The sequence below is a fragment of the Salvia hispanica genome, chromosome 6, assembly GCF_029641045.1.
Source record: "Salvia hispanica isolate PSC_SH4W2 chromosome 6, Shi_PSC_v1, whole genome shotgun sequence".
NCBI classification, from domain to species: Eukaryota; Viridiplantae; Streptophyta; class Magnoliopsida; order Lamiales; family Lamiaceae; genus Salvia; species Salvia hispanica.
Window position 1 is genome coordinate 35,832,482 of NC_142697.1, and position 20,588 is coordinate 35,853,069.

Below are 20,588 nucleotides of genomic sequence, written 5' to 3' on the forward strand. Positions count from 1 at the left end.
ATATATTTAGTTTGATTCTAATATATTAAAAAATGTTACTACCTCTGTCCCTGAAAATTTGATACAGTTTACTATTTCGGTCCGTCCCTGAAAATTTGATACACTTCACTTTTACCATTTTTGGTAGTGGACCTCATATTCCACTAACTCATTCCTACTCACATTTTATTATAAAACTAATACTTTAAAAGTAGGACCCACATTCCTACAACTTTTTCAACTCACTTTCCATTACATTTCTTAAAACCCGTGTCGGGTCAAAGTGTAGCAAATTTTGGGGGACGGAGGTAGTATTGAAGTTTTTAATTTCCAAAATTCATAAAAATCAGAGCTCAATTTGCTCGTTTTCTCTATAATTTCAAATAAATTAATAAAATAACAAACCAAGCTTTGATTTTTATGAATTTTATGAAATTAAAAATTGTAATAATATTTTTTAATATATTAGAGTCAAACTAAATAGATAAATCGAAACGAACAATATTAAACGCGCATCAAACGAGATCCTCACATTAGAAGCTTACATAAGGTATGTAGCGTATCATTCCTCGTCTATCTATAAGCAAATATGATTATGGAGTATTAAATAAATAAACACGTGGATAAATCACCGATTAAAACTCATTCAATTAGTAAAGGCCGAATGAACTGAAAATGGGCCGGGTCTGGAAACACCCAAATGGATCCGGGTCGGGTCTTCTCAACCAGAGTCAATTTAAACTCTGCTTCAGTCTTCAGCTATAGCTAAATTTGCAGGGGCCAAAACTTAAAATTTCTTCTATTCCAAGAATTTGCTCTACCCGTTTCAATTCCTAGCTAAAAAAACGTAAAGCTTTCACCTTTCGTGTAGATTTTCCCCTAATTTTGCGATGGAATCATCGAAGAAAAAACGCGGCAAGAAAAGGAAAAGGGCTCTCGAAACCCTTTTGCCCAATTTTGACTCCGCCGAGGTTCCTTCTCTCTCTCTGTGTGCGTGTTATACAATTTATTCAGAAATTCCTTCCAGCGAAGCCCTAGCATATTGATTGAAGTTTCATTTCTGTGTAAATCGTTTGTTTCTTCAATTGAATGCTTAATTCTACATGTAGATGGAGAAATTCGCGTGTGTGTGTGCTGTTTATAATTGAAATGAAGCGCTTGTTAAGGGAGAATGAGATATTCGTGTTAGTTATATTTTGATTTTGGAGTGGAAGATTAGGGCAAGAATTTTTGATGTATGGTTTCTCTACTGTGACTGAGAAGTTAATGTTTCAGGGAATTAACCAATCGGCATTGAAGAATCTGTATAGCATTCTTGTTAAGTTGTCTTCAAATCCACAGTGGAAAATCAAGTATGTAGAAGGTTCTCATGAATTCGACCTAAGGATATGCAATGAGGGAATCAAACTGAAATCCTGGGATATTTGTGAGCTCTCAGACGTGCTCTTTGATAAACTAGAGGTGAGGTTTGAGCGATTATTCTCAGAGTTAACTGAGAATAGCTCTAGTTCGGACTTATTCAATGCGGTGGAAGTGTTGAGTTTGCTGTTCAGATGCTGTATCTTGCTCTTGCCTTTGCTTGCTTTGCGGCAAAGTCTTGAACTTGAAAAGGGGGCGATTCTTTGGAAGATCGTCAGGAAGTTGATGCTGCCTGGGCTGGCGAGGGACACGGGAAAACATGCTTTTGTGTTCGAGGAATCAGTTTATAGTGAGAATGGTTGCTCTGCGTCGTCTGTTGAAGGCTTCAGTGCTTCTATCGAGTTCTTGGAGCCGTGTAATCCTCTCCTCTTTTTGAAGTGTACGATGCTCGAGGTATAATTTGAAGCTTTCAAAATTTTGTTTGTGTTTTTTGTCCATTTATGAGTGATTGATGAGTTTCATTGACAGGTATTTGTGGATGAGCTGTTGGTGCATCGTCAAGTAACAGGATACTTGAAGATGATCAGTTCCGCTGCTGCTGCCAGCGATGCGCGATTTAACCCTCCCTCGACTCAGGGTGATGCCGGGTTTCTGATGGAAGCAACCTGTAATCATTTCATCCAGTCGTTTTCTGATAAGCAAGCTTTCGGGGATTTTCTGAGTCGACTATTTTGCACACGTGAACATCCCCTCCCACTTCCAGCATTAAGTATTACCGCAGCTGTGTCGTTGTTTCTCAACCCCATCACAGATTCTGCGCCAAAATACATGCAGGCTCATTTGATCTCAATAGTTTCCGAAGCTTTTCATGTCAAGATTTTGAAAAAACCAGATCGTAAGCTCACCAACTGCTTCCTATCGGCTTTTGAGAAGTCGGTGGTTTTTTACACGAGGCACATGTCTCGTCTGCAAACAGATGGCTGGGGCTCGACGTTGATTTTGTCAGACGGCCCTATCCACCCTCCTTTCGAATCTTACATATCAACAGAGACGAAAGAAAAGATCAATGCCCTCATCTCCGGATTAGACAGACCTTCAGACAAGGTCTTGGAGAGTAGTTTCTCTAGAACGAAATCCGATCTGGTTGGCACATCCTTTAGATTCTTGAAGGACTGCCAAAAAGCTTATAGCGTATCGTGCCAAGAAGAGATCTTAGCCGTATTGAGCTGCTTGGTGCTGAAAGCTTCTGAAAGCTATAACGATAAATCAACACGACCAATCGAGGGTGCAACTCTGCAGCACCTATATCTGCTCGCGTCATTATTGAAACTAATGAGTGTATCTTTGATCCAAGCTATTCGGTGTGTTAGGCACAGCAATGATTCGTCCCACCCGATAAGCCTTAAAGACTTCTCCTCGTGCAAGGAATATGATTTAATTTTGAACGTGATTGCTTGTTTCAAGGACTTCGACACAAGCTTACCTCTGCAACAAGAATTGCAGAGCCTGATGTCGAGCCATGCCACAAGACATGTCGATTCCAAAATGATGTTTTTGCATTTCTCAGGCCTGTTGTCGCTTAGCTTCGTTACGGGAATTGATTGCTTAGTGAAGGCCTGTTTGTTGACAAATCTTGCGCTGTTGAATCTGTTTGTCTTGGAGGAGGGAAACTTGGACGCAATGCACTTGCTCGTTGATTCGGGTGGAGAATATTTTTCGTCGGAGTTTCCAGTCGTTAGGTTCTCAGAGGTTACTGATTTCCTTTTCTCGTTCTAGTCGCCAGCTATTCAGGACATCATTTTTCACCCGAAACTGTTTAAATTATGATGCAGACGGTGTTCAATCAAAGCTCCAGCCTTGTGATCGCGTCAAAATTTCATAAGATGCGGTCACTGCATTCAAGGTAACTCTATGCATTCAAACAGTTCGGTAAACCAATCGTTCGGGCTTTATTTTCTTGCTTGTTGATGTTCCGAATATTTTGCAGTTTGATGGGAAACAAACATAACGAAAAGGAGAGCTTATGCTCAGAAACTTTAGCTGAGGAAGAAACAGAGGAGACGTGCAGTGGAGAGATCTTCTTGAAGTGTATGTTACCGGGAAGTGAGGGTTTAGATGATTTGGTAGATTTCATTGAATGCAAACAAGGGAAAGACTACACGTCTTGGTTGAAGAACCGCGAGAGATTTCGCAAGTGGAGATCGGAGAAGACGGCTGTTTTGAAGTGGAAGAGAAAGAAAAAGTCTTGGAAAATCCGCTATGGGAAGAGAAATAGTTAGGCCATCGATGAGCTACGTATTGAAGTTTCCTCTCCCACGACCTTTGTGCCTACATTTTAATGTCGATGCTCGTGATTTCTCTTTTGTTTACAGGCATACATGTTTCGACATGTCAGCCTGGTCGTTCGGGAAAACTTGCTGCTTTAGCGCGTTTCAACTGTCTTTGAGCAAGTAGTTGTAGAACCATGTCCTCTAAGATAGTGGTCGACTATTTTGGGTTCATCATCCAATGCGAACGCCTTTGCTCCCAAGTAAGCACAAGAGTTCTTGCTGAGCACCGGTCACCTTTGTGGAAGAGAATTCCGCGAAGATCGTCTCCAGCCATGAAGGGTGCTCCTCGATCACCCCCTCGGACGGGAGGTTTCTGAAGCATCGGGAGGGGTGGTGTCAGCGCAGCAGGGTGGAGGGGAAATGGGAAAATGGCCTCCCAGTTGTGTAGATTTCTGTTTTTGGCAAATCTATCAGTAATATCTAAATATCAATATCAATCAATCAATACTAATATAAATAGAGAGTTTTGGGACTAATTTTAGCAATGTCATTGAGCTAAGTGTTGGAGGGAAACTTTATAAATTTTTGAAATAGGTTGGTTATTATATTTGAAGCATATAATAAAATTTATTTTGAAGTCAAAACATAAATTCATCAAAATATAGTTAGACATAGATTTATCAAAAATATGGTGAGATATATTTATTCATTGGATAGACAAAAGATGTGACTGAGAAAAAACACTAGAGAAATTATTGGGCAAGATAAATGTCCAGGACATATGATGGAGAGATAATGGCTCCCAAACAAGTTCCAAATCTTTGTAAATAGAGCGCATACATTTGGGAGAGAAATATTCTTAATATTTTATGATTTTGTAAACCCGTTTAATCTACTATAATGTTTTACATTTTTTCAAAAAAAATAGATCAATAATATTTCTTCATTTATTTTGGTGATTTGAAATCTAACCTATTGGAGGAGAAAAAATGTTTTATAAATTGAGTTGTGACAGTTTCTTGTTTTTAAGTACTATGTTAATGGTACAGAATGTGTTTAAATAAACAATAATTCACATTTTTATAATTAAAATTAAAAATAGCTTATAGTAGAAATATCTAAAAAGAAATATTATAGAAGAAAATAGTAGTAGAGAATTTTAGAAGAGAGAACATGATGAAAACTTGAACAAATATATGTAGTCTATATTGTAAAAATTAATTGAATCGTGCGATGGGTGGATACTTAGTGTAAAAAAAAGTCTTAGTATCACCATAGTAATATTTTATGAACATTATATTAATTCAGAAATTATCACTTTGTATTTTTCTCAAAATTCCTAGTTGTTTCATTATGAAAATATATAGTAATTTTTCCAAAAATATTTTAAGAAATAAAAAAACATGGAACCAACATTTGAACATTTTGATTAGAAAAGATAGTCATCGGTATAACACAACTACAGATTAAAGGAGAAATCAACATTTAACATTGGCTTTGAGAAAATATTCATGGCACATAAATCATTCAACATGTAAGGAGAAATCAACCAACATTCATGGAGGCTATGGACGGAAACAACAGGGAAATGAGTGTAGTAGACATCCATTTGTTCTGATAGAAGCCAAGAAAGTCCAAAATAAACAAATTGAGAAAATATATCTAGTGCAGTTTGCAGCGCGGAGCTATAGTGACCTTGCCCGCTTGGTTGTTTGATTAGTATTATTTTATTCTCTATGGTTGAATGATTTGTTTGTTTGATTAGTATTATTATTCTATATCAATTGTTATCCTTGTTTTATGAAAGCCTTATTAATAATAAGAATACATCATTCATCTTGATTTTTTATTTGTCATATATGTTTATTTATTTTTTTATCTAACAAAAAAGTACTACTAATCTTAGGATTCTGATCAATGTCGAACTAATTTTTAGTATCGAACCTCACTTTTAATTCATTTTAGAAAATTGTTAGATAACACAGAGTTCATTTATAGCTTGTTTTAGTTCATTTTATACATAATTTATTTTATATTGGTTTTAGTTCATTCTAGAAAAAATGAACCAAAATGATCACAAATAAACTTCGTCTTATCTAATAATGAACTTTGCGTTAATTTGACGATTCAACACTAATAATTAGTTCTACATATAAAAAATAAAGAAAATTGTAAACAACTTTTTAAGAATTTTTATACTTTTACTTTTCTTAGGTGTTTTTTTATTCAAAATAAAATGGAGTTCTTTTGACCAAACAATGAGCTAAAAATAACTCTTTGTCTACGAATAAATACATGAATGTTTCCCAATCAATTTCTCATAGCTCAGTAAAAGTTAATAATATTATATGTATCAAAATCAAAATAACTGTATAAAACAACATTATTGTCTTCTTTCTGAGCTCACAAATGTATGCTCTGATCATCTTTCTCCACGTTGCTCCGGTGTCAATCCTCCTTTCCCGCATGCCGGGCAGCTCCTGAGCCCGAACCCCTGGCAGTCGAAGCACCTTGCCAAAAAAAGCAAGCGTTAAGAGAAACTAAGAAAACAGACAAATGACAATGAGAGACATATATACTTACTTCCACCTCTCGAAGATGTTTCCATTCTTCTTGTTCTTCCCCGTCCCCTGCAACCGATAGAAAACCGCGCCTCAAGCCATCCACTCGACACAAATTAAGTATATCCCGTCCATAAAAAATGTTTCACTTTTTCTCAATCCTTATAATTCAACCTCATAGTCACTTACTCGTCTCTCTCCCAACTAAATTGAGTTGTATTTTCTTTTTAGGATTTCCCAAATAAATTGACTCATTTCTTTTTTTTTAACAATAAACAAAACATTTAACCACTCTTATTTTATTTTATCACTATCTCTTGCTTCTCCTAATTAATTTCTCTTTCCTATTTTATTTTATTTTCACTTAATTTATTTAACATAATTTCTTGATTTTCATGCCCAAAAGTTTTGCTACAAACTTAGTTGGAACGAAGAGAATATTACTCCCTCCGTCCACAAAAATACGTCCCGGTTTGACCGGGCACGGGTTTTAATAAATGTAATGGAAAGTGAGTTGAAAAAGTTAGTGGATTGTGGGTCCTACTTTTAAAGTATTAGTTTTATAATAAAATGTGAGTAGGAATGAGTTAGTGGAATATGGGGTCCACTACCAAAAATGGTAAAAGTGAAATGAGACAAATTTTGGGGGACGGATGAAAATGGAAAATTGGGACAAATTTTCGTGGACGGAGGGAGTAGTATTTACTAAAAAAACCACCTTCTAATTCAACATAGTGGGATATTCTTATTAAAATCAGTATTGAATTCATAGTGAAATACTCCTTCAGCTGTCCAATTACAAATGAAATATTTTCTTTTACCGATTACTCTAATAAAAATGAAATATTTTCTAAAATGAAAACAACATCATTTCTGCTTTAGTCTCTATTACTTTATTCCCTTTCTATTAAACTCATAAAACAGCTCTACGTAAAATTCCCTTCCCGAAAATTAAATGTTACATGTTTAATGTGATAGAGGGATTACTTTAGATGGGCGAACGAGGGAGCAGTATTTGGACAAAGAAAAGATACCTTGCAGCCTTTACATTCTACTGCACCTTGTCCTTTACATGTTTGGCACCTATTTGCCACCTGCATCACCACACAAATTTTTGTTAGCAATCGAATATTTATGGCTCTGAAAGAGGATAAAAAGGGTCAAAGCAATCATCTTCAATGATGGAAATCAAGATTTGGGAGATGAGATGATGTACTGATTTGAGTAAGAAGCCACTTGATTTTGATGCATATGGTGTGAGGTTTCTTTGTACTCGTTGGTTCCTTGGTTGTAGTGAAGTGGTTGGGATGAGGTGCTGGTGTTGGAGTGAGAGTGGTGGAGAGGTGGTGGAGTTCATAGTGTTCTTCATGTTTTGGTTCTTGATTTGGTGTGTGTGTGTGTGTTTTTGTGTTGTTTTTTGGGGGAATTCGAAGAAAAGAGGGGTTATTTTGGATAATGAGAATGTGGCATCCATGAGATATCAATTGGAACGAGCCACGTGGATTAATAGTTGGATGTATTTTGGGTTTGTAACGATCATCACCTTCAATATTTTCTTATTACATAATTACTTCCTCCTTGTACGAAAAATAGGCGCATTTGTTTATAATATAAATTTTAATGAGAAATTAATAAAGCAAGAGAGATTAAAAAAATATAGATAGATTATGAATAAAAAGAGAAAAAAAGTAAAGAGAAGTAGAAAAAATGAAAAATATAAGAGAAAATTTCCATTCTTAAAATTCAATTATTTATTGTGGACACCTCAAAATGAAAAAACGAACTTTTAATGGGACGGCGAAGTATGAATTTATTCGAATGTAACATAACTTAAATAAAATACGAGTATGAAAGAAAATATACTGAACATTGAATAAATCTCTAAACAAGTTCTAACTCCTAGAAATTTGTTTAGAATATCCAACAAGTCAATTTAAAATATACGAAATCTAAATACTTCTCCCTCCGTCTCTCACTGAGTGAGACATTTCTTTTCGGCACGAAAATTCAAGAAAATAAGGGTTTGTTAGTTAAGTGAAGGAGAATAAAGTAAAAGATGGAATAAAGTAAGAGAGGGAATACCAAAAAATGAATTATCTCGTTCCCAAAAAAGAATCCGCATCACCTGATCAGAATGAAGTTACATTCTCAGTAGCAAAGGTCTTGAGAGAAAGAAAGCTCGGCGTGTAATGCGTTATCCGGTAGAGCACGTAGTCCTTCAAATCAAACCACTCAACTTTTTCGATAGTTTTGGTAGAGATGGAGTAGTAATAATAATAGAATGGCTTGGTCACATTCCATAACATGAGAATGTCCCCATTTCTTAAAACTTTGACAATGGGGTGAGCATCTAAACAATAAATGTCAATGATATCAACTTTGCAGATGGTGACCTCTTTTGTCCAAGATGTTTCATCTCCGTACACCTTCATAACCCATAAATCAATGTCCATTCCCATGTTGTCGCATACACATAGGCAATCGCTTGAAATACATAGGTACCTTTTGTACCATTTTTCGCGCCGATCATCACAAGGAGGATCAGAAAAGGTGCTAATAGATTCTGTTTCAAGATTAAGATGAGATATTTGTCTTGGGGCAAGAACATCCTTACGTGTCCACCAATGAAGATTTCCGCATAAAAATGTCATTGTCAAATTGTACGGAAGATGTGTGGACCAGATACACGTGGCGAGTCTTCTCCACGATCCTGATCCAATAGTGTATACTTGGCACTCAAGTTCACCGGATCTTGAAATGCAAGGTGCATGTCGCGGGTTTCCAGCTGAAATTCTAACCACTTTATATTGGCCACTCATTCTGCTCACTCCAAATCCAAAAATCTTCCACGGAATTTCAGGGGGAGGCGGTTGGGGGCGATGAAACTTGATATATTCACGAGTGATTGGATTGCAAAGGGTGAGATGGCCATGTTTGCGCAAGTCTATCGAAAGCATCAAACCATTAATTGAACTATGTAGATTATTTGGGTTGCAAAAAGGGAGGTCCAATTTGAAGATTGTATTCAATCGAATCCGATAACAATTGAGATCGGGCTCATCTGCGAACTCCACCATTTTGTATTTAAAGGTCGTCCATTTTCCAAGCTTCACAACGAGGCCTGGGATGGATTTAGAAAGATGGGACTTGACAAACTCGGGAGTAGTGAGCAAATCGAGCCATAGCTTACAAACACACTTGCCCCTCGGAGCGGTCCAAGCATCGAGTCTTGAGAGGATATCTAACATGATTTCTGATGGTAGATTTCTAATCAAGTCTTCCCCCATTTCGATTTTTCACCAATTTGCTATGTCTTCTTCATAAGAAACACAAACACAATCACAAAATCTTAATCCAATTAAAGAAGCACACAAAATTGTTATATTACAACAAAGAAAATGTATGATTCTTGTCATTATATCACAAAGAAAATGTACAATTTACAAAATTGATTTTACTAAAACCCTAACTCATTACTGAAATTAACTAAGCATGAGAGCAATAACAGCAAGAAACAATACTCATGGATTCTATAGTGTGATAACAACGCCAACCATTGATTAAAGCAGAAATTTTGGAAAAAATAAAAGCATATTTACCAGAAAATTGGGAGTTGTAACAAAATGCGGTGCCGCTCAGTCGGCGGTGATGGTCTTGGAACGAAATGTTGATGATTAGTTAAATGAATATTTAAAAGATTTGTTATCTATAATTTATTAATCCGTACGTATTTAAAAATATCAACAAAATAATTACATTTTAAACATTTCATAAATTCAATTAATTAACTGACAAATTAATAATTTAAATAAAATTTTCTCAATTGAATTATTAATTAATTAATAATAATAAAAAATAATAATAAGATGGAGTACAACACAAGGTATGACCTATATCATTTAAAATTTAAATTAAAAATTGCTTAAAAAATTGTTACTATGGTTTGTAATGTAAATAATTATTTCTGACTCTTTGGTAATATAACATTTATTTTGCACTACTTTATGCACCTTGAGATCATCCATTTTGAATGAGAGTAGTCCCGTGTTTATAACGCTTATGAATGTATTTATTATAATTTTTTTAATTAGTGTTTTAAGTTATTTTAATTGATTAAATTTGCACTTTGTAGCATTTCATAGTTTTTTATTTTTTTATATATTGAATTTCTACTTTATTTTATAATTGTATTTAGGATTAAATTTAATCTTTTATCATTTAATTTATTTAAATAACTTTTTTTAATGTGAAAAATTAATGAGCTACTACTGAAATAAAAAGTGAAAGAAATATCTATTTATTAAAATAGAATTAAGTATATAAAATAATTAAAATAAGACTAACAAAACGATGTAAAGTAATGCTGCATCTTCCATTGACAGTTTTGGGAGGTTAAGAAAACGAGAAAAAAAATGGCGGAAACAGCAGAAACTATATAAAAGCAGATGACTTTCAAGTGGAAATCCAGATCAATTAGTATGATTAATAGTATAATAGAATTCGTTATTCTTTATGTAGGTTATAAACTTGGAAAAATGAAAATTTTTACTAGTAGTATTTTATTTTTATGATAAGTGGGGAAAGTGAAATTGTTTTTGAAGGGATAAGCGAAGAGGTTTTGGAATAGAAACTTCATACTTTTACTTAGACTATAAATATATGGTATTTGGTTGTTAGAAATTCACAAATTTCACTACATTATTTTCTAAATAAATTTATGAATTGGTGTTTCTCTTCTTACCACAAGCAGAAACTTGACATCATATCATGATTATTCACCATGAAATATGATTTGCATCCTTCTATAACTTCTTCAATAATCAAAGTTCAAAAAAGATGTCATCGTTTTGGATTAGGTGCATCACAGGGTTTAGTGTGTTCAAATATCACTCTATTTTGTTTCTGTTTTCAGCATTTCCAATTATGTGAATTGTGAAACGTGTTATGTTTATTATCATGCAATGTTTATCCTTATGCTATTTTCTTATTGTTATTTATGCATAAGATAGAGATTTTTTTTAACTGTCATTTTATCACTTTGAGATGTAAAAGTATTAATTAGATTTGCTATGTAATGTAGCACTATATAACACTAGTATTCATAAAAAAATTGATTTTCCATTATTACAAATGTATACTATATTAGCCCCATATAAATTAAAAATAGAATCTTGAAAATATTTCATTTTTCCACTAGGCTACATCAATTCATAGCTGGTGGGGCAATCAAGTACTCTTAGAAAATTATTTCCACCATATATATTTTTCATAGTCAAATTGTATAGTAAGTACCATCTTTATTTTAGGTTATCAATTGTTTTTTTTTTTTTTTGGTTATAAATACCCAGACAAATTGAAAGTTATGCTAAACTGTGAGCCAATTATATTGAAGAAGTATGGCAGCTAAAACTATCACTAAACTTTGCTGTTGGATTCTCCTTATAATAGGTAAGCTAGGATCACTTCAAACTTAAGCGATACTATATATATTTTATTATTATGTTTTGATTTCAAACTATGCTATAATAAATCATATAACAAGATATGGATTCTTTATTTATATGTTCATAATAATTTGTTCTACTTAATTGGTATTGTGTTTAGTGGCATCAAATGTGGAATGGGCAAGTGGATGCCCTTTATATTGCTTCTCCGATGTTAGTTACATGACTTGCCCTTCCTCCGGTGCCGAGAAACTTGTTCCGGTCTGCAATTGCTGCTTAGCTACGCTCGGATGCAAGCTTTATCGTACCGATGGGACTTTGATTTGCTCAAAAGCCTAGCGAAGAATGATATATCGTCTTGTATTTCAATTAAGATTACTACTATTGTGTAATCAAGAATTTCTTAGTTATTGATTCATAAATTACACAATGCTTAGTTATCCTTGGTTTTATTATATAATCTGCATAAAATAAAACTTATTTAACAATTTTTAAAATATTAAAATCAAAATAAAACAATGTTCTCTCTGCTTTTGTCTGAGCTCACAAATGGACGCTTCATCATCTCTCTCCCCGTTGCTCCGGTGTCAATCCGCCTCTCCCGCAGGCCGGGCAGCTCTTGAGCCCGAACCCCTGGCAGTCAAAGCACCTTGCCAAAAGTACGCGCGCGTCTCATCACTACAATTAGAATACTACAGAAACACACAAAAGACACGTGAGAGACGCGTACTTACTTCCACCTCTCGAAGATGTTTCCATTCTTCTTGTTCTTCCCCGTCCCCTGCAACGGATATAAATTTAGTATTCCATGTCCACGAAAAATGTTTCAATTTTTTTTGGGACACTCGATCCTTATAATTCAACCTCAGTCACTTATTATTTACTAAAAAACCACCTCTAACTCCGCACTAATTTCTCATAAAGGGGACTCTTTCTCCACTCAAAAATGTATATATCAAATATTTATTAAAATCTATGTCGAACTAAAAGAAAAACATACCTTGCAGCCTTCAAAGTCTACTGCACCTTTGTCCTTTACATGTTTGGCACCTATTTGCCACCTACATCAAGACACTATTTCTTGTTAGAAAATGAATACATATGTCCCTATGAGAAAAAAGGGTAGAAACAAAGCATCATCAAGATTTGGGAGATGAGATGATGTACTGATTTGAGTGAGAAGCTACTAGATTTTGATGCATATGGTTTGAGGTTTCTTTGTATTTGTTGCTTCCTAGGTTGTTGAGAAGTGTAGTTCATAGTGTTTCTTTATGTTTTGCTTCTTGATTTGGGTTGTGTTTTTTTTAATATTGTTTTCTGAGGGAAGAAAAGAAGAGAGGCTTTTCTTTTTTTGGATGATGAAAATGGCATCTATAAGATATGAATATGAATGATCCACGTGGATTAATAGCTTGATGTATTTTTGTGTGGAAAACTTCGATTATATTTTTCAATACATGACTAATCCCACCGTCCCTTGTTAATTATCCATTTTTGCTATTTTTGTTCGTCTCCAATTAATTGTTCACTTTCACTTTTTATCATAAATGATAGTAGTCTCACGCTCTATTAACTCATTCCACCCATATTTTATTATAAAACCAGTACATGGGATCCTTATTCTATTAGGATATGTTTGGTTTCTCTTTTAGTAATGGGCTAGTAATGCTTTAGAGCATCCGCAATGGTCGGCTAGCGACCGGCTAGCCGATTCGTCGCGCTGGCCGATCGGCTAGCCGAACCATTGCAGTCGGCCAGCGCAAAATCGGCGAGCGGATCGGCGTGGGCTCGCCGATCGCTCGTCGCTGGCCGAAACGCTAGCCAATCGGCTAGCCGCCATTGTGGAGGCCCGATCGGCCAGCGATCGGCCAGCGCCGATTTTCAATTTTTTTTTTTTTTTTTTTAAATCATATATAAACGCGATTTTCGTTTCATTTTCATTTGCACCACTTGTTTTAACGAGTTTTCTCTCTCTCTAACTTTCTGTTCAAGAGCATCATCGAGCGATGGATCACGCGGGTGGTAGCGGTAGCGGTAGTGGTGGGGATCCTGAGGAGTACGAACGGAGGATGAACGAGGCTATGGAGGCCTACATGAACCGCGGGATGGAGCGGTACATGCGTATGGTGGAACAGCAGGCGATACCTCGCCCTCCACGAGTTGTCCACCACCGAGCAGTGATTGATCGGGATCACGCTGCTGCACATCAGCGGCTGTACGACGACTACTTTTCAGAGAACCTGCGGTTTCCCGCCAACATGTTCCGGCGGCGTTTCAGGATGCGCAGGGAGTTGTTTATGCGCATCGTTAGGGCATTGGAGCGTCAATATATGTGTTTCCGCTTCAGGCACGATGCGGCTGGCAGACCCGGCCACACCCCTATCCAAAAGTGCACGGCGGCAATCAGGCAGTTGGCCTACGGAGGCGCGGCAGACATGTGGGATGAGTACCTCCACATCGGTGAGTCGTCAGCCCTGAAATGTCTGAAGGAGTTCTGTGGGGGCGTGATCAGCATTTTCGGTGAGCAGTACCTTCGAAGCCCTACTCCCGAAGATTGTCAGAATTTGATGCAGATGCACGGGGAGAAGCATGGGTTCCCCGGGATGTTAGGCAGCATAGACTGTATGCATTGGGAGTGGAAGAACTGTCCGACTGCCTGGAAGGGGGCCTACACGACCGGCTACAAGTCAAAGAACCCCACGATAATCCTCGAGGCCGTAGCTGATTACCGGCTGTGGATCTGGCATGCGTATTTTGGGGTAGCCGGGTCGAACAACGACCTCAACGTCCTGAACTCGTCTCCCCTCTTCAACGAGAAGTGCCAGGGCGTCGGTCCAACCGTCTCATTCGTGGCCAACGGCAACCGGCATGATATGGGCTACTACTTGGCGGATGGGATATACCCTCGGTGGCCGGTCTTTGTGAAGACGATCCGACAAACTAGTGATAAAAAGAAGGCCTACTTTGCGCAACGACAGGAGTCGGCGCGCAAGGACGTGGAGCGCGCATTTGGTGTGCTCCAGTCTCGATGGGCGGCAATCAAGGGCCCAACGCGTTTGTGGGATGTCGGATACGTTTCCGAGATAATGTACGCCTGCATTATCCTGCACAACATGATCGTCGAAGACGAAGGCGTACAACTGACTAGTTGGGTCAGTGACGATGAAGCCGGTCCAAGCCACGGAACGGCCACCCCTAGTGTACGACAGGGGGTACCCCTCGATGAAGCCGGCCGACTCAAGGAATTTGCCAGCATGCGCCAAGTGGATGCTCATATTCAACTCCAAAAGGATATAACTGAAGAGTTGTGGGCACGGAGGACTGCACGACGATAGTTTTTTTTCTTTATTATGCATGTACTTTTTTTTAATCTATGTAACTTTTTTAAATGCAATTAATGAATTTTCCCGTACACATGTCTAAATTTAATTCCGTATTTTAATCGTAATTTTAATTCCGTAAATGTAGTATATTTTGACTTTTTATTGCGGCTGGCCTATGGCTGGCCTAAATCTGACGTGGCAGGTGGTTTTTTTAGTGTTGCTGACGTGGCAGAGGAGAGAATGGTTGGCCTATGGCTGGCCTATGCACCATTGCGGATGCTCTTAGTTAAGATATGGGCCAACATAACTTGAGTTTAGTGAAAATGAAACAATTGTTTGGCATGCTTGTTTTGGCCCAAAGTTTAATATGTATGTATGGTAGGGCAACTGGTAGGTAGCCAAGTTGACTGTTCTACCCTCACAACTTTTATCAAAACTCGATTTTACCCTCCAGAACCCTAGTGTTATTAATTGCTTTTTTACCCGGTTTTTTTCCATTCTTCATCGTGCCGTCTCAAGTGAAACTTGGAATTCTCCTAATCGGTTGCCATTGTTGTCTTTTGGTGGTCGAGCTCATCACTGTGATTCCATCTATGGTATAAATTTCTTAGTTATTAACACAAAGAAATAGGTGGTAAGTTATTTAATTTGGGGAGTCATATTCAACAACACCCAAAATCTCGATAAAATGGGATTCACAAATTTTGTGTGAAGTTGCAGAATTAAATTTTTTTTTGATGAACTGTAAATTGACTTTAGGTTCAATCAGCGATCACGTACGCCCTATGTTTTGGGAGAAGGGTAAATTGGAGTTTTTGGTATTAGGTTACAATTCCAGATACGTAACTGCTCCAACATGGGCAGATTTAGAAACTCATGTTTTGTGCCCAAAACTAGTGGGCCGAGCCCCAAACCTTGGGCTTAGGAGTTTGGCTAAATGATAGACCAAACATTTGATATGGGCATATATGCACTCACAACTGGCACTAACTATCTCTAAAAGAGAAACCAAAGGCCCTTAACATTTTCAACCCACTTTCCTTCACATTTCTTAAAACCTATGCCGAAATCAAAGTGGACAATTAATCGGGGACGGAGGGAGTATAAAATTTACACACAAGTTTACCTTGATATCAACTCTGTAGATGGGGTGAGCATCTAAACAATAAATGTCAATGATATCAACTCTGCAGATGGTGACCTCTTTTGTCCAAGATGTTTCATCTCCGTACACCTTTATAACCCATAAATCAATCTCCGTTCCCGCGTTGTCGCATACGCATAGGCAATCGCTTTAAACACATAGGTACCTTTTGTACCATGTTTCGTGATGATCATCAGAAGGAGGATCAGAAAAGGTACTAATAGATACTGTTTCAAGATCAAGACGAGAAATTTGTCTTGGGGCTAAAACATCCTTACCTGTCCACCAATGAAGATTTCCACATAAAAATATCATCATCGAATTGTATGGAAGATGTGTAGACCAGATACTACTGGCAAGTATTCTCCACGATCCTGATCCAACAGTGTATACTTGGCACTCAAGTTCACCGAAGTTTTTCAAGCTGGGATTTTGTCGCGGGTTTCCAGCAGAAATCCTAACCACTTTATAGTGGCCACTCATTCTGCTCACTCCAAATCCATAAATCTCCCATAGAATTCCAGGGGGAAGTGGTTGGGGACGATGAATCGTGATATACTCACGAGTGATTGGATTGCAAAGGGTGAGAAGGCCATATTTGCGCAAGTCTATCAAAAGCATCAAACCATTGATTGAACTATAAAGATGATCTCGCGTGCTAAAAGGGAGGTTCAATTCGAAGACTGTATTCAATCGATCATGCCAATAACAATTGAGATGATCGGGCTCATCTACAAACTCCACCATTTGGTAAATAGATGACGTCCATTGGCCAAGCTCCACAAGGAGGCTGGGGACTGATTTAGAAAGATGGGACTTGACAAACTCGGGAGTAGTGAGAAAATCGAGCCATAACTTACAAACGTACTTGCCCCTCGGTGCATCGAGTCTTGAGAGGATATCTAATATCAACAAAATAATTACAATTTAAACATTTCTTGAATTCAATTAATTAACTGACAATATAATAATTTAAATAAAATTTTCTCAATTGAATTATTAATTAATTCATAATAATGAGTACAACACAAGGTATGACGATGACCTATATATATAATTTAAAAATTACATTAAAAATTGCTTAAAAAGTTATTACTAATTGATAACAAAATAGTAACTAAGAAATATGAATAATCAATGAATAAATAAATTTAATTTAAAAAATGGGATGGTGACAAAGTAAGTAAGTTTCTGCTCGTCGCATCAGATTGGTGTCCAATCTGCCATCGAGTTTTAAACATCAACATAGATCGTCATTTTCAAGCAACAAAGGAGCAACATAGAAAATTATAGTACCTTGTTGGCTTATGCACTGTGGGGATCCAAGTTCACTTGTGTGTCTAAGAATGGCAATAAAGAGTCTCGAGTATATCTGAACAAGTCAAGTAAACACATATGAGTCAAGATAAATACTTAAATCGTTTGACATGGTCAGAGCAAGAAAGCACCTGTGTCATTGGCAAAGTAGGTTGTCAAATCTATAACACTCAAGTTGTGCGGTATCTGTCCAAATGAGCTCGTCTCCATGGGATTATAGACACTAGTGAAAGCTGAAACGGACGCTTCTCCAATTGTGTTGTACAGCCACCATGTGACTCTGATTCCATCATCACACTATTCATTCCTTGCCCGATGGAATTTTGAGTAAATAACATGTTTTCTGGCACAAACATGTTGACCGGAACTTGCATAGAGTAACTCTCGAGCCCACCTGTATCATTGGAAAAGTAAGTTGTGAAATCTGAGATACTCAAGTTGTGTGCCATCTGTCCAAATGAGCTCGTCTCCATGGGATCCCCAATATTAGTGAAAGGTGAAATAGACGCGAGTTTGTTCTCTTTGTCTGATTCAATCATCACATCATTCATCCCTTGCACGATGGAATTTTGAGTTAATAACACATTTTCTGGCACAGACATGTTTACTGGAACTAGCACACCATCACCGGGTAATAATGTAACAGCTTGGTGCATGTTTTCTACTAGCCGTTGAGCTTGATAATCCGAGTTATTGAGAACTGCAAAAGTTTGAAAACATAATCAGTTTTATGAATCAAACCAATGACATTTGTTCTTTTGATCCAAAGAAACAATTGCATGCATGCATAAAAAAATAATTATCGTGGTAGACATATGGTGGCTAAATTAAGGAAAACCTTACTTGAATGCATCTGAGATCCATTCGTCGACGATGAAGGGACTCCTCTGCCTGTCTGACGCATTAGCTCAACTTGTCTCTCGAGCAACTCATTATATCTTCTTATATGAGCCTTTAGAGCCAGACTCACATGATAGGTCTTAACAAATTTGGGGCTTCCCTCTTCGAGTCTTTGCCACACTGGAAGAAAGTAAATTAGATAAATTCAAACATATGAAGTAGCACGGTGAATAAAGTATATTGGAAGAAATCATTAAAGTTACCAGTTCCAGTAATGTCAGGTTCAATCTTTGCCTTGTGAAACAAATAATCAACAGTTTCCTCCTCACTCATATAAAATTGAATACATCTTTCAATAAGGTTTTGAATCTGGTAATAGGAGGAGGATGAGCAGTTTAACACACATGTTAGTTAGAGAAAACACAAAAGAGGCACTCCATGACCACCCAATTCATCGTAAAAAACTTACAATTAGTATGTTGTGCAGAACTTGGTCATTTGGCATTTTGAAACTTCCAAAAAGACTTTGTTTGGTTGATCAATTCAAGAATAAAATGCCTGAAATTATTGTTCATTAAGCAAACACAAAATTAGTAGTTAAGTAACACCACAAACACTAAACTAGCTATGATTCAACATAATTGATTAACTTTAAACCTAAAATACATTGTACATGCATGCACACTTTCACAAACACGACTCTCACAAAAATATCTCCACCAATCAAACTGTAAAAATATCTTTAACTAAGACAAAACTGTCCTTCAAGCTCAACAACGATCAAGATCCAGAAATATAAATAAGCCTTGGTTGAAATTTTTAAAAAAATATTAATATATTTAATTTTACATATAATGTCTTTAAAAAAAGTTGACATGTAAAAATATTCTCTAGTGTTAAAACATATCACGAACTCTAAGACACTTTTTGTTATGAACAAATTTTTTATTAATTTCATTCAACATAGAATTGTAAATATGACTATAATTTATCTTCCAATTTATTTTACCCAAATACATGAATTGGGATTTAGGAATTGATATAAATTCCGATGCATATTAAGTACATTATTAGTAAAGTAATTACTACATGATTTAGAGTTTTTGAAAACTAAAAGCTGACTACTTAATTTAATTCAATACTAGTAAATGGGTAAAATCTAAAAGCACAAAACATGAAATTAAAAAGTAAATGAGTAAAATTTTTACTTTACAAGGACAGTGACGACAAAGAGCTATGAAAGACTAAAAAGTGATGATGGATGTTAATTGTTATGCCATGACTCCTTATAAAGATATAATTTATAATGTTTATATGGAAATATTTAAATTAAATATTGATTTGAAAAGTTAACTTTCCTAAATCTGTAAATGCTAAATTTGGAAAAAATCATTATTCTCTAAATTACTGTAATCGAGTATTTGGAAAAGTTAATTTGCTACTTTTGGAAGTGTTCATTATAATCTAAATTACTGTGGTCGAGTATTTGGAAAAGTTAATTTGAAAAAGTTTTAATATTCCTTTGTGTGAAAATGGTCGAGTATTTGGAAAAGTTTGTATTTAAAAATATGTTTGATCGATTTGTACGAGCTTAATGTTTACCAATCAATTTAGATTATCCACTAAATAAAATGGATATCTTTTAAGTAATGAGAATAATGGTTAAAAAGTTTTAGATTATTTTTATTACAAGTATATAGGGTTCCACTTTTTTGAAAATAAATTAATTTATTTCATGGATAACTTAATTGCAAGATAAAGATGATGAAATATGTCGTCAGAACTTACGACCATTATCTATTGATAATGGTGATAATTCTGGGACATGAATTTTGTCTCAATTTAAAATATCTTTGTTAATTGCTGGTGCATAATTTTCTACCACTATAAACTTTGACTTTTGAGATTAAATCAATATTTAGAAATAAAGAATATTAGCGTAATTTACTCTAATATCGAAAAATATTAGTCTAAATATAAAATTGGTTACCATGGATTGATTCAGCATTGTTATCCTAAATCATACAAAAATGACATTTTTTGAGATCTTCGTTGTCAGTAGAAATATGAAGCATATGCAACGGGCACAAGCGTGAGGCCTTAGGAAGTGGACTTCTTCTGGTAGACAGTGTGAAGCATATGTAATAGATACATGTAAAATTTTCTCTTAGCAGATTACTACGTACCCTGATTTAATACCCTCACAATACTGTCGGATCGGAATATATGGGACTTATGGGATTGGGGTTTCAACCTTTTTGTATGATGAGAAATATGAAGCATACATGGAGTGTGGATGCACTAAAATATACTACTATAAAAGTTTAACCAGAATTTCCAAATAATCATTG

At 36.0% G+C, this 20,588-nt stretch overlaps 5 protein-coding genes and 1 pseudogene across 5 annotated transcripts; 1 reads left to right on the forward strand and 5 right to left on the reverse strand.

The window, feature by feature from the left end:
* The first annotated feature begins 759 nt into the window (after positions 1-759).
* Positions 760-4,144, forward strand: LOC125207336 (2-isopropylmalate synthase). The gene is made up of 5 exons (XM_048106628.2): positions 760-950; positions 1,255-1,791; positions 1,867-3,087; positions 3,171-3,241; positions 3,326-4,144. Exons 1-5 carry the CDS (start codon positions 870-872, stop codon positions 3,615-3,617), a joined length of 2,202 nt encoding a protein of 733 aa, XP_047962585.1. The 5' UTR covers positions 760-869; the 3' UTR covers positions 3,618-4,144.
* A 1,756-nt stretch (positions 4,145-5,900) lies between these two features.
* Positions 5,901-7,587, reverse strand: LOC125208065 (uncharacterized). Its single transcript, XM_048107613.2, has 4 exons — positions 7,386-7,587; positions 7,204-7,263; positions 6,192-6,238; positions 5,901-6,118 (listed from the first exon to the last, which is right to left on the reverse strand). The coding sequence occupies exons 1-4, from the start codon at positions 7,536-7,538 to the stop codon at positions 6,031-6,033; spliced, it is 348 nt and encodes a 115-aa protein (XP_047963570.1). The 5' UTR covers positions 7,539-7,587; the 3' UTR covers positions 5,901-6,030.
* A 530-nt stretch (positions 7,588-8,117) lies between these two features.
* Positions 8,118-9,456, reverse strand: LOC125206746 (F-box protein CPR1-like). Its single transcript, XM_048105979.2, has one exon. The coding sequence runs from the start codon at positions 9,454-9,456 to the stop codon at positions 8,299-8,301; it is 1,158 nt and encodes a 385-aa protein (XP_047961936.1). The 3' UTR covers positions 8,118-8,298.
* A 2,623-nt stretch (positions 9,457-12,079) lies between these two features.
* Positions 12,080-12,947, reverse strand: LOC125204039 (uncharacterized). Its single transcript, XM_048102579.2, is given in 5 exon segments — positions 12,080-12,262; positions 12,348-12,394; positions 12,614-12,640; positions 12,642-12,674; positions 12,781-12,947. Coding segments are annotated over 5 exon segments (288 nt in total). The 5' UTR covers positions 12,874-12,947; the 3' UTR covers positions 12,080-12,174.
* A 2,979-nt stretch (positions 12,948-15,926) lies between these two features.
* LOC148923727 (F-box protein CPR1-like) lies at positions 15,927-16,986 on the reverse strand (annotated as a pseudogene).
* A 581-nt stretch (positions 16,987-17,567) lies between these two features.
* LOC125206747 (uncharacterized) lies at positions 17,568-18,570 on the reverse strand. The gene is made up of 3 exons (XM_048105980.1): positions 18,501-18,570; positions 18,241-18,417; positions 17,568-18,097 (listed from the first exon to the last, which is right to left on the reverse strand). The coding sequence occupies exons 1-3, from the start codon at positions 18,568-18,570 to the stop codon at positions 17,568-17,570; spliced, it is 777 nt and encodes a 258-aa protein (XP_047961937.1).
* Between the last annotated feature and the right edge of the window lie 2,018 nt (positions 18,571-20,588).